The sequence below is a fragment of the Octodon degus genome, unplaced genomic scaffold (assembly GCF_000260255.1).
Source record: "Octodon degus isolate 3935 unplaced genomic scaffold, OctDeg1.0 scaffold00126, whole genome shotgun sequence".
NCBI classification, from domain to species: Eukaryota; Metazoa; Chordata; class Mammalia; order Rodentia; family Octodontidae; genus Octodon; species Octodon degus.
In genome coordinates this window covers 6,763,431-6,777,076 of record NW_004524702.1, presented here as the reverse complement: position 1 = coordinate 6,777,076, position 13,646 = coordinate 6,763,431, and the positions used below count along the sequence as shown (strand labels likewise).

Sequence of the window (13,646 nt, the reverse complement as noted above, 5' to 3'; positions counted from 1 at the left end):
CTCTGTGTCTTATAGCTTATCAATCTTTGTTCCAACGACGGACAGAGGATGTTTGAGGCAGCTGCTGTTGGCAGCTTATTGGCTGGAGGACCCGTTGTTGCCATCTTAGGCATGATTTATAATGGAATTATTCTGGGACCAACAGCCTTCCTGGGATCAGCTGTTTTTATCCTCTTTTATCCAGCAATGGTGAGTAAGCCTCTTAGCTGTATCTTGGCAGCTTCTCCACAGGAGTTGAATTACTTCCATTGGGTTATAGTAGGCTCATTCCCTGACTGGAAATTTCCTCAGGGTAGGTAGCTGACTTGGGAAAGTCTGAAGTGAGAGGATATTTGGTTCATATGGACAGAATCTTTGCTTGAGAAGAAGGGAGGTGTCACTTGTATAAAGCAGTGGTTCCCAGTGATGTTAAAAAAACTGAGTGAGGGGCTGGTGAGATGGCTCAGTGGTCTAAAGCACCTACTTAGAACAAGCTTAGCAAAGCACAGGGACCGCGGTTCAATCCCCCAGCACCACATGCCAGCCAGCCCCGCCCCCTGGTGGGCTGAGCTGCCCCCCCCCCACAAATAAATAAAAATAAAAAAAATAAAAAAAAAAACTGAGTGAGGGAGGCCAGCAGGGGCCCCATCCCAGGTACTGCAGGAGCGTTCTAGTGACTCATCTGCTGTTGAGGGTGACTGATGTGGCTCTTGTCTTCACTGCTAAACAGCGAGCTAAGAACTAAGAAATACTTGATTATGGCTCAGGTAGTCATGTTTATTAAAAAAGTAAAATAAAAATAGCATGACTACATGAAATCTGGCCTGTCCCAGAAAAACAGGACAATACACACATTTTTCTTTTTTTTTTTTAATTTTATTTATTTATTTATGTGTGTGTGAGTGTGTGTGTGTGTGTGGCCAGCTCAGCTCACCAGAGGGCGGGGCTGGCTGGCATGTGGTGCTGGGGATTGAACTGCAGTCCTGTGCTTTGCTAAGCTTGTTCTAAGTAGGTGCTTTAGACCACTGAGCCATCTCACCAGCCCCACACATTTTTCTTTGAATGACCTTCAGCAGATCAGGGAGTTCTTCGTTTGAATGACTGGTTTAACACATGTTTCTTTTCTTTTCAGATGTTTGTATCACGGCTAACTGCATATTTCAGGGGCAAGTGTGTGGCTGCCACAGATGAGCGTGTCCAGAAGATGAATGAAGTTCTCACCTACATTAAGTTCATCAAAATGTATGCCTGGGTCAAAGCGTTTTCTCAGAGTGTTCAAAGTGAGTCTAAAGATTTCCTATGTGTAGATGTTGAGAGGATTTTGGATTCTTTGGCGCACTTTGTTCCTGAGTACATTAGGTACACAGCAACATCTGTGCAACATCTGTGTACCTAATGAACATCTGTTCATTTGCGCACTTTGCTTCCTGAGTACATTAGGTACACAGCAACATCTGTGCAACATCTGTGTACCTAATGAACATCTGTTCATTTGCGCACTTTGCTTCCTGAGTACATTAGGTACACAGCAACATCTGTGCAACATCTGTGTACCTAATGAACATCTGTTCATTTGCGCACTTTGCTTCCTGAGTACATTAGGTACACAGCAACATCTAATGTCGAGGATCATAGTATTGTAGAATCTTGGTGTTCAAAAGGAATCTTAGAGATTTGAGGTCATAACCTCATCCCACAAATGAGGATATTGAGACATGGGGAAATTGTGAGTCTCCACCCCAGGAGGACACAGCTAGTTAGAATGATCCCATTACAAATGCCCCTTATTGCACTCCTACCTTGCCCTTCGTTTTCCAGCCTGGCTGTAAGGAAGGATGTCACAGAAAACAGTATCAAATAACTGCCAAGAACTCTACTCTTGCCCCTTCTACTCTTTGGTTGCAAATGTGACAAAAGTGATTTTGTGACCCTAGGGGTGAGCTCAGACATCAGCATGTGTGGACTGTGGCCTTAAGCTCTGCCACTCACTAGTCTTATTCATGTTTTTAGATAGTTGATTTTTGTTGCGTCTCAAGGTTCTCAGTACCTGACCCAGTGCACAGCGTAGCCTTAACGTAGTAAACGTGTAGGTGCCACACAGCTGAGAGAAATAGCACACAATACTTCCTGCTCCAGGGTCTCTGGTCTTCTGTGGTTGCTCTGTTAATATGGGGGTCAGTTTTGCAAACACTTAAGAAAAATCATTCTGTGTAGAGAAATCGTATTTCACCTGTCTTCCACTCGTCTGTACTGCTTTTTGTGTGAAATTTCCTTTCCCAGTGCCAACTTACAGGTGGCATCTTAAGAAATCTGAATTCTTTTTAATTCTCCAGTGTTGTTGGTCAGTCCCCTGTATAATTTCTGAGACAAAAAATAACCAACCAGGTAAATTGACAAAGCTGTCAGTTGGAGATACAGTTAACATGTTCATTCCTTCTAAACCCAAGAGAAGTAATCAGAGAAAGGCAGGTGATTAGTACACTAATGACTGCTTTCTTGTTAGTCTTTTCCTATAACTTGGTCCATTTTATTTTTTTTTAAGAAGAACATTTTATTATTTTTTTTTAAATATTTATTTATTTATTTTGTGTGTGGCCAGCTCAGCCCACCGGGGGCGGGCGGGCTGGCATGTGGTGCTGGGGGATTGAAACGAGGTCCCTGTGCTTTGCTTGGCTTAGCTTGTTCTAAGTAGGTGCTTTAGACCACTGAGCCATCTCACCAGCCCCAACTTGGTCCATTTTAGACTTCACCTTTGACAGTAGTGTTGATAGTTACATGAAACCAGCGTATGCACATTGGTGTTAAAGGATGGTTTTAAAACATATTTGGGTCTGAAGACCAAGTCTTGTTTAGTGCTGAAGAATAATATCCCAGGTTTCCTGTGACTTGTTTTGAAGGTATTCTCTTTTTTATTCACAGAAATCCGAGAGGAGGAGCGTCGGATATTGGAAAAAGCTGGCTATTTCCAGAGCATCACTGTTGGTGTGGCTCCCATTGTGGTGGTGATTGCCAGTGTGGTGACGTTTTCTGCTCACATGACCCTTGGCTTTGATCTGACAGCAGCACAGGTCAGGGCGGCTCAGGGATGGAGTGTTGTAGAGATACAGTGTGTAGAGATGCTCTGGGCCTCTTGCCATTGCATTTGGAGGTTCCTCTAAGAATTAGGTATATTTTCACTGAAGTGTTGAAAAGTGCAAGAGTGGGGAGCCAGCCCGTATACAAGATGGAGTAGATTTTTAATTGTGAAAAGCTAGATCAACCAGTGGCTCAGAGTAACTGAGAATTTTAATTAATGGTCTCATGCCTTTGAAAAATGCATCTGGGGCCAGCCAGATAACTCAGTGGACTAAGTGCCTGCTTAGGCAATTCCAGTGACTGGGTTTGATCTCCAGCATCACATGCCGTGCCAGCCCCACCCCGGGGCATGCTGAGCTGGCTACCGAGACTGAGCGTAGTGGCACATGCCTGTGATCCTAGCACTGGGGAGGCTGAAAACAAGAGGATAATTACAAATCTTCGTGGGGAGACCCTGTACCAAATACATTAAAAAGGGGGCCTGCCCAATAGCTCAGTTGTATAAGGACCTACTTAAACAAAGCGGTCAGGCTCAGGATGCTGTGGTTTGATCCCCATAACCTCATGCCTTAGCATACCTGCCATAAAGGCATCCTGATCCAGCCCAAAAAAGAAAAAAAATCCTGCTGAACTTTTAGGCTGGGAATATAGCACCATGGTGTAATCACCTGCCTGGCAAGCGCAAGGTGCTGACTTTGATTCCCGGTACTGGAAAAAAAAAATTCCTTTAGGGGCTGGGGAAATGGCTCAGTGGAATAAGCGCTTTCCTGGCAAGCGCAGGGGCCTGAGTTCAATCCTGGGTTCCACCAAAAAAAAAAAAAAATTTTAAATGCATCTGACACGTAGTAATATTTAATGGCCAACTGGTAGCCTTCATACCACCTGAAAGAAAATTGACAACATCTTGCTGTTTCAGTTGCATAACAAAATTAACCAAGCTGAGTTTCTCCTTTTTTCTGGTTTAAGGCTTTCACGGTGGTGACTGTCTTCAATTCCATGACTTTTGCTTTGAAAGTAACACCGTTCTCAGTGAAGTCCCTCTCAGAGGCATCGGTGGCTGTTGACAGATTTAAGGTAAGGGCTCCTTGCTGCTCACTTGTGTCAGGAGCTGTCCCCAGCCCAAGTGCTGCCTGCCTCTATGTCCAGCAGCCACACAGACTGCAGCACTTGGCTTTGGTGTGCCGTGAGCCATTTGGCAGGTTGGTGAGGAAGGGGCAGTGGAGGAAATTGCTTAAAGGATAGAGCTCATTACCCTTTTTCATTAATGTGAGTCTTTACCTTTTGTGGATAGCCTGGTCTAGGCTGTTTTCACTCCCAGAGAGCCCCTCCCACCCAGGCCTGATGTGGGTATGTGCTTAGCTTGCGGGGGACGAAGTGATCTAAACCTGGAAGACCAGAACTGGCCAGTGGCTGTCAGCTTTTCCTCTCTGGATCAGTGCTACTGTCATTTTGCTTGGTTGATATGCTCAGTCATTTTGAATTTTTCTTCCTGCCCTGTGGTTGCCACTCATGATACAGGGCCTGCAGTGACATGGAGTAGTCATAAAACTAGATCATGTTGAGAACTGCAGTTGAGTAAGTATCAGACTTCTTTCCCTTGCAGGTGGTTAGGTGATCATCCCTTGGCTCTGTTCTTTGTGCCCTCAGGATACAATAAATACGTGATGCAAGAGGGAGCTTTATTTTGGTGGTGGTGAGAGACAGGTTTTTCAAAGTGATCAACACATTTAAAAAAAAAAAAAAAAAAAAAGCAGCCCCACGTGAGCTGGAACTGCTTGCCAGTGCCACTCCCGAGCCCTTGCTGTTTTTCACAGAGGGAGCAGCACGGGAAAGTGATTGTGTGACGCGAAGGCTTGACACGTTTGAGGGCTGGACAGCACCACCTTTGAGGTTCAGAAGGAAACTCAGATTATTTATCATATCTAGTAGATCAGGTGACTTGTGTTGGTCAAGACAGCAGTCCTCCACAGTGTGCCTCCAGCGCCCTGCCCTTCCCCAGCCCCGCTGTCAGTCATGTGAAAGGAAACGGTCCTTGGCACTGGAGCTTCATTTTGCTGAACCCTCAATATCCAGTCATGGGAGAGAGCAAGTGCTCTGGCCAGACGTTCTCTGCTCTGTTTGTTTCTGAACCCTTGTGGGATGCATTTGGCTGGTACTGGTTGAAGAAAGGAGTGTATAGTATAGCTTGGAGCTTGGTTCTCCTTTCTTTCTCTTTGCTTACTTGCTTCTTTCTTTTCTCTTTCTTTCTGCTCTTTACTTATTAGTGAGAACCTGAATTAGCAGGTAGGAATTAGTAGGTAGGTTTCATATGTAATCCCTTCCTCTGTTCAGGAAGCATCAGAGTTAACAATAGAAGGAAAATCCGCCCCAGCTTTTATTTTGTGCCCCATGAGACTTTAGTCCTAGTCTGTCTGTGCCTCTTGGTAGGTTTTGTAACTTTTCCTTCTTGTGTTTTAAAAATACGAAGTCCAAGATAACAGTATTATCTGATCCTTCCACAACCAGAAGCTGTTTTTTTTATTATCTTGGGTCCTACTAATGAGAATGACACTGACATGGTTAGACCTTGAGGGGAAGCAGCTGTTTTTTAGGTGTAAAGCAAATGCTTCTTTTTTTTTTTTTGGCAGAATCGGAGATTGAACTCAGGGCCTTGCGCTTACCAGGGAAGCGCTTATTCTACTGAGCAAATGCTTCTTAACAAATGTTTCTAATCCTCTGATGGAAACCTGCCTCAACCCTGAGGGATTTGCCTGAGGCAGCCTTTTGAAAACAACAACAAAACTATTTCTGAAACTTTCCCCAAAGCATCTGCTTTCCCACCGTTTTCTGTGAGCTGGATGGGAGAACAAGGGCGGGACTTGTCTCCTTGGTAGATTTTGTAGAAGCTGAAATTCAGTAAAGATGCTATAGAACCCTACTCTGTAGCTCCCTGTCTTCATATTTTGCATTATGAGCTTTCTCTTTTTAATTGGCATTGAGGCACTGATAGACAAGCAGATATAGTCGGTTCTCCATTTGACCCACCCTGGAAGTGCATCTTGTGGAACTTGTCACTTCTTGTCTAGTGATGTAGATGAAGGATAGAAAGAGAAAGCGCAAATGTCTAGGAGAGTAAGAATTTGTAGAAAGGCAGTAAAAAGCTTCCTTTTGGCCTTTCTGGGCATATTGTTATTAGTGTAAAGTAGCTCACTTTCACAGAATAAAAACAGAGAATGCCCCATTGATACTGAATGGAACATAATTTATTTATCTGGAATCCACATTTAACTGGGTCTCTCTTGTGTTGTATGCGGCACCCCTGTGAGTACTCCCCTCTGCTGTTCAAGTGCTACATTCTGATTCAGTTCTTCCAGTGAACAAAAGTAATGCTTTAATGACCAATGTCCAGTGGTGAAGTTGAGGTTTGTGTTCCTATAAGGGTTTGTTAGCTTGGCAGGTACAAATTCAAGTAGCTATGAATCAGGAGCGAGGAGGCCCTTTTCCACCACAGTGTGTCGGGGGGTGGGTGTGTACCGGAGGCAGAGATCCTCGCATGGGGCTGGAAGAAATGGGAGAGGACTGTGTGTACCTGTTGGCACTGCCAGCATTGGTATAGCGTCTTGCTGTGCAGCTCGGACTCATAGCCATCCTCCTGTTTCAGCCTCCCCAGCACTGGGACTACAGGTGTGCACCACCATTCCCGGTTTTGGTGGCCAGCATGGAAGCAATACCAGGGATCAAACCTGGATCCTTGTGCTTGTCAGGCAGGCGCTTAGACCACTGAGCTATCTCCCTGGCCCTATTGGCACCAGCATTTTCTTAGTAGTTCATTGAGGCCCCGGGATAGAGAAATTATGGAAATTGTCAGTCTGTAGTTTTGCTCTGTGAAGAGGTATATTTATTTTCTTCTTAGCTCAGTCTCTCAGAAAGGTTCTTTTTTTTTTTTTCTTTTCAAAGTTTTATTGATAAACATATAGCAATGAGACAGTTTCAAATCAAATCGAAAGTACAGTTTCAACAAATAATACACTGCATATATTCTTCTTAGTGGTTAATTGCTGTACAAGATGCAGACTTGTGATCCTACTTACAAACACCATTAGAAAAAATCATTCTATTCATTAAGAGAATGCAACTATATATCTATCCCAACCACTTTGAATACACAGATACAAAATGGACATTCATAGTTATACCCCAATTTTTTTTTAAGTTCCGTTGTTGAGTATTATAGGTGTGTATCAGAAAGGTTCTGAACAGAGACCAGCAGCTGTTTTCAGGAAGCAAGAGCTAAACCTATGTTGATCAAGTGTTAAGATTATCTAGGACATTTAGGAAGATAGTACTTCTGGGAAGACTGGGTTTAGGAACAAAGAAAACATGGTCAATTTGGGGTGGAACAGAGCCAGTGTAGCGGTGGAGGATCCCAGAGAATGGGGATGGGGCATATATCGCATTTAATAGCACCTGCTAAATTGGGGCTAGGAGTTCGCAGTAACCAAGCAAGGAGTCCAGGCCCTGAAAATCATCATTTCAATAAAGGCTTCCAAATACTGTGTAATATATTATTTAAAATATTGTTTTAAAATATTTTTCTGGTGGCTGGAGATGTAGCTTAATGACACAGTGCAAGCGCCAGGTCCTGAGTGCAACTCGCCATACCAAAAAAAAAAAAAAAAAAAAAATCCTCTGGGAATCCCAGCAGCATAGTGGTCTATAGAGATTGCAGTACATGGGGCTGGTTGGAGGGATCCAGGTCTTGCAGGAAAGCCCTGGGCTGCATGTAACGTCAGTGTCGCAGATCTCATTTCAGAGGGCCTTCTCTCTCACATGGTCTGTTTTCCTTCCCATTGGCTTAACCCTGGAATGAGTAGGAGGAACTGCTCCCCCCAGACGCGGTGCTCCTCAGGGAAGATAGCCTTTCCCTCCACTCAGCCATTGCTGCCGGAATTAGCACAGTTCCCAAGTGGAGCTTTGCAGACGTGAGGCGCTCACGGCCAGGAGATGCCCACAGTGGTAGATAGGCCCTGTTCTCTAGCCTTAGCTGTGGAGGCCTGTGGCGGTCTCAGGTCAGCCTCTCCGCCAGGTGCCAGGTCATCCAGCAGAGGAGACAGGCAGGTTGGGGTTCCATGGGAGTGGTCTGGAGGGGAAATGGGACGGGTGTGCTTGCTACTCGGGAACTCTTGAGCAAAAGCAGGGCGCTGCCTACCAGCGGGAGGAATGTCCTGTCCTCATTAGGCTTGTGGGAAGGGAGGGGCAGGGTAGCTTAGCCTGTAATGCAGGGGAGAGGGTGGGTCGGTGGCCAAGGTCCCCATCCCACTGAGGTTGCCCTTTGTTCCCGAGACCCCTTGACGGGCCCAAGGCAGGGCTACACTAATGAGCTACCTTTTGCCCTTCAGCTTCCTTCCACTGTATAGCTGATGTGTTTTGCTACGTGAGTGTACGCCCTAGGCTTGTCTCCCTGGTCTTGATCCAGTGTCTCATCTTTACACCTCTCTCACAACTCCTATCAGAGTTTGTTTCTAATGGAAGAGGTTCACATGATAAAGAACAAACCAGCCAGTCCTCACATCAAGATAGAGATGAAAAATGCCACCTTGGCGTGGGACTCCTCCCACTCCAGTATCCAGAACTCGCCTAAGCTGACCCCCAAACTGAAAAAAGACAAGAGGGCTGCCAGGGGCAAGAAAGAGAAGGTGAGGCAGCTGCAGCGCGCTGAGCATCAGGCGGTGCTGGCGGAGCAGAAGGGCCACCTCCTCCTGGACAGTGACGAGCGGCCCAGTCCTGAAGAGGAAGACGGCAAGCACATCCACCTGGGCAGCCTCCGCCTGCAGAGGACGCTGTACAACATTGACCTGGAGGTGCCGGAGGTGAGCCACGCGTCCTGCCCGCCCCCGCCTGGACCAGGCGGCTGGCTGTGCCTTCTAGCAGAGAAGAGCGTTGGCAGTGGCTCCAGGGGCAGATTGGGCCAGCTCTGGTTCCAAAAGGGCTGTTTAAGCTCTTAATGACAGCATTAGTAACAACTGATCTCACGAGATGCTCATTTCACAAACAAGGAAATGAGAAGCATTCCGTGGATTTTCCAGACTCTTCCTGATCTGTTTCTGGCCATGATATGCGCTGCAGTCTTTCTGATACCATAGCACTGCGGCTCACTGGTTCAGCTAGGCCTCCTGTCTGCCTCCAGAGTCCTTGCTCCTGCCGCACTTCCCCCTTCTTCCTCCTGTCCCTGGCGCCTGGGGCACATGGTAGCCTTTGAAACTCATCCGTCCTGCCTTGTGGATTTTCAGCACTGCTTACTGAGGTCGGCATCTTCCTGGACGGTACGCTCAGCCCTCCATACCCCATGATCTCTGCCTTCCCGTGTTCCAGTCGATTGCAGGTGGAAAATACTTGGGCAAAATCGACCCTGTACTGAGTGTGTACAGACCTTTTTCTTGCCATTACCCCTGAACAGTGGAAAAACAGTGCTCTATATGGCATTTACGTAGGTATTGCAGGCTCTGTAGAGCTGGCCTACAGTACGCTGGAAGGTATATGTAGGCTCTGTACCAATACTGTGCTCCTTTATACAAGGGATTTGAGCACCCACAAATTTTGATATCCTTGGGGTCTTGCAAGCAGTCTCCCCTGGATACTGAAGGATGCTGCTTAATCACAGGCTTTGTTTGCCATTTTTATTTGCAATTGATTGCAAAAATTTTTGAATTATTTTTTGAAATATTTTGCCAAAATGTATGTGCAACTGCATACAGTTTTTGTTCAGAATAATTTATATACTCTGGATAAATATCACAAAATAATTTTTAGACACTGTCTTTTCTAAAGAACAACGAAATCAAATGAATAAAAAATATGACTATTGCGAGGCATGGTGGCACACATCTGTAATCCCAGCACTCTGGAGGCTGAAGCAGGAGGATGGCTGCAGGTTCAAGGCCAGCCTGGACTATAGTGAGACCCTGTCTCAAAAAAGCAAAATGAAGAACAAAATAAAAATGATTACCAGCAAAGTTGGAAAGGGGCAGAGTCTTCCTAGAAGTCACTGTAGGATATGGTAGCGTATGTAGCTGGGGCACTGTAGCTTTCCCAAAGACCTCTGTGCCTGCCGCCCTAGTGGGTCATGCGAGAAGGCAGCTGCAGAAATGAAGGTGAGTGGCCTGCTGAGTCTTAATGATCACAGCTCCCAGACCAGTGGACTAAAGTTAGGGCTTTTTTTTTCTCAAAGAAATGGTAGGTGCTTAGGGCAAGTGATCAGTGGCCCCTAACAGCCTTCCTGTCTTTGCTCTCTCCAGGGTAAACTGGTTGGAATCTGTGGCAGTGTGGGAAGTGGAAAAACCTCACTCATTTCAGCCATTTTAGGCCAGGTAAGGTTTTGGATAGGGACCGTGGCATTTCCTGCCTTTTTGTCAGGACTGCGTAGCAAGCATCTCAGGAAAAACAAACTCATTTGCTGCAGAGTCATGAGAGGCGGAGACAGAGGAACCTTGGTCTGTGCCAAGGCCGGTTTTCCCCCTTGAGTCTGATGTCTGCGAGGTGTAGAGGACATCAGATTAGTGACTGCTTGATTCCCCAGTAGATATCACGTGTTCCTTATGCTCCCTTCTACCCTACCCTCCACCCCATGTTGGGCATTGAGTCTGGGGTCTTTACACTGAGCTACATTCCCAGTCTTTTTTAAAGAAAGGATTCTTTTTTTTTTTTTTTTTTTAATGTATTTAGTACAGGGTCTACTGGGTGTCATTGTACAGATCAGACTCGTAGTGATCCTCCTGTTTTCAGCTTACCAAGCACTGGGATTTCAGGTTCATGCCACCACGCCCAGTCTAAGAAAGGATTTTGTTTAGAGATAAAATCATGCCAAGATTGGGCTTAGATTTGTGGTTGTGCTGCCTCAGCCTCCCTCCTGTTAGGATTATAGGCGTGCACTACCACACCCATCTTCCTTGCATTGATTGAATGCCGTCAGCTTGTGGAGCAGTGTTAGAAAGTGGCAGAGTTAAGAAATGAACAAACACCCCCACTGTGCCAGAGGGTTGAGTTGGACCTGGAGGCTTTGTCCAGGAGCAAGCAGCACTTGGCTTTCACCCTAACCGCCAAGGAGTTGTACCCTTGAGGAGCTTGTGTCGGGGGGACATCTAGATACACAAGGCAGTGAGGGTCCTGCCCGTGACTGTCGGCCCTGAGAGTGAGGGGTGGGGCAAGCAGCACTGAGACAAGTTGTTTTTACGGTGTTTTGGTGCCAAGTGATCACAAAACATCAAGGTACTGCAATACTTTTAAACTGAACTAAAAAAGCTTGCCTTGGGTTGTTGAGATGAGGACAGATACGGGATTACTATGAGCTCCTGACAGCAAGGTCCCCTGAGTGGCTTTTCCATATTGGGGAGAGGAAGCAGATGGGGAGGGGGTGTTCCTGTAGCCTCCAGGTTAGCAAGTATTTCCATGTCCTATTTGGTATCAGCTGCACAGTTGGTGAGCCGTGGCACCCCAGAGGGTGGCATTGCAGCCTGTGCACTTGGCAGTCCTTGGGCCCAGCCATGGCCTTTGTAAAAAACAACAGCTTCCTAGGTGACTTCTGATAATCAGATTTTGCAGCCAGGGATGAGATAGAGCCCATGGCTGGGGTTGGTATTCAGGAACCCAGCGAGATGCTGCTTTTTCAGGGGCCAACTGGGCAGTAGTAGGTCCTAACCAGGTGGTGCTTGGCTTCTGGATCAGTCCCGCAGCTCTCCCCCAGGTGCACAGGCAGTAGTTCTGATCAGCCCTGCCTCTCCAAGGTGTACCTCCTTGGTGGCAGGGTGCCCTGTGGGTTTCTGGAGGCTTTGACACCAACGAGTGCTTCCCAGTCTGGGTGATCAGGCGCTGCTGCATCACGGTGTGACACGTACCCTGTGTGTACTATGTCACTAGGGAGGACAGGCACACGCCTACAAGTACTGCATGGGCCCCTGAGCAGAGTGCTTCTGAGCCATAGCATCCCTAGCCCAAGACAGATGTCTTTGCCAGTCTCCAAAGGGGCTGTGCCAACGGGTCTTGTGACTGCCGGCTCCAGAGCACCCAGCTCCTCGTGCAGACCTTCTGCACCAAAGGGCAAGCTGTCTGAATGGGTCCTGTGTAATGCAGGTCTATAACCTGGAGCTTTCCCCTGGCCCTCATGTCACAGAAGGGGCTGTTACAGCAGCGTCCTGGCTGAATTTCTAGATGAGGTGGCCTGCGCTCTCCTTAAGGAGGCACTTGCTGTAAATCCTTACAGTGTCCTCTCTGGGAGATTCTTAAAGCCCCTCACACATGTGCTTCCTGTAGCTCAGCACTGCAGTTGGGAAGAAAGTGGAAAATAGGCCAGTGGATTCGAGCCAAATGTTCATTCAAGTTATGCACCTGGGGATGTAGCTCAGTGGCACAGTGCCTGCCTGGCAAGCGCAAAGTCCTGAGTTTAATTCCTGGTGCCAAAAAAATAAGTAAGTGTAACCAAGTTGCGGTGTATGCTGAGTGCTATCTCACATAGACAGCTCTGATTTTCTTTACTGCTATAACTCCTTTGGAAAAAAGATGAGATCCGGACTCGAGACTCTGAAGTGGAGAGTGGGGTGTGTTTTGGCTTCCCCTGATGGTCGTGTGTGATGGTGCCCTCGCTGGTGTCTGTCCCTAGATGACACTGCTAGAGGGCAGCATTGCGATCAGTGGAACCTTCGCTTATGTGGCCCAGCAAGCCTGGATCCTCAATGCCACTCTGAGAGACAACATCCTCTTCGGGAAGGAATTTGATGAAGAAAGGCAAGGAATGTTTGATTTCTGTCATGCTTCCCATCTTGGCCACGTGAGATGCAAGGCAGCAGCCCGCCAGCAGGCTCCGCTCCAGCCATGTCCCTGACCCTGTCGCTTTGTGTCCTCCAGATACAACTCAGTGCTCAACAGCTGCTGCCTGAGGCCTGACCTGGCCATCCTCCCCAACAGCGACCTGACCGAGGTACTGGGCTCCCACCACTGTGCCCCACAGGATGGGCAGCACGGTTAGCAGGGAGGGCTGTGGGGTGGTGGACACTTGTGCCACAGCCTGCCTAGGACACAAGCTCCGAGCTGGGGAGAAGGCTGTGTTTCAAAGGAAGTGTGCTTTCCCGGGGCCCGTTAGGAAAGATTCTGCTCATTAGCACAGGGACAGTAACACTGCCTGTTTTAAGTACATACATATTTCTTTTTTTTTTTTTTTTTTTTTTTTTGCGGAACCGGGGATTGAACTCAGGCCCTCGCCAGGCAAGCACTTATTCTACTGAGCCGTCTCCCTGGCCCTCATACGTATTTCATGTTGTGTGAATTGTACACAAAATCTCACTGTGGTTTCGGAGTTAATTTTTCTTACTCTTTAGGTACTGTATTTTAAAAAACCATAGTTTGTGTGGCACAGTGGTCGAGCTGCTTCTGTAGGCTTCATTTTGCCCACTCCTTCCCCACACTGTGGAGAGCCCTCTTCCTTCCCCTAGAAAGTGCTTAGCACTGAGCGCCTTTCTTGCTTCTTCACCTGCAGCGCTGTAAGGAACTGGTGTTAAAACTTATCTCGGGCTGGTGAGATGGCTCAGTGGTCTAAAGCACCTACTTAGAACAAGCTTCGCAAA

At 47.0% G+C, this 13,646-nt stretch overlaps 1 protein-coding gene across 2 annotated transcripts in view; it reads left to right on the top strand.

The window, feature by feature from the left end:
* Abcc5 (ATP binding cassette subfamily C member 5) overlaps positions 1-13,646 on the top strand; it is an 86,301-nt gene that overhangs the window by 39,388 nt on the left and 33,267 nt on the right. For both annotated transcript variants that reach the window (XM_004640705.2, XM_023700613.1), the window contains exons 7-14: positions 16-189; positions 1,112-1,259; positions 2,899-3,047; positions 4,021-4,128; positions 8,547-8,903; positions 10,329-10,400; positions 12,686-12,810; positions 12,931-13,003. In XM_004640705.2, the coding sequence (XP_004640762.1) occupies positions 16-189; positions 1,112-1,259; positions 2,899-3,047; positions 4,021-4,128; positions 8,547-8,903; positions 10,329-10,400; positions 12,686-12,810; positions 12,931-13,003 (1,206 nt within the window). The remainder of the gene's footprint in view (positions 1-15; positions 190-1,111; positions 1,260-2,898; positions 3,048-4,020; positions 4,129-8,546; positions 8,904-10,328; positions 10,401-12,685; positions 12,811-12,930; positions 13,004-13,646) is intronic.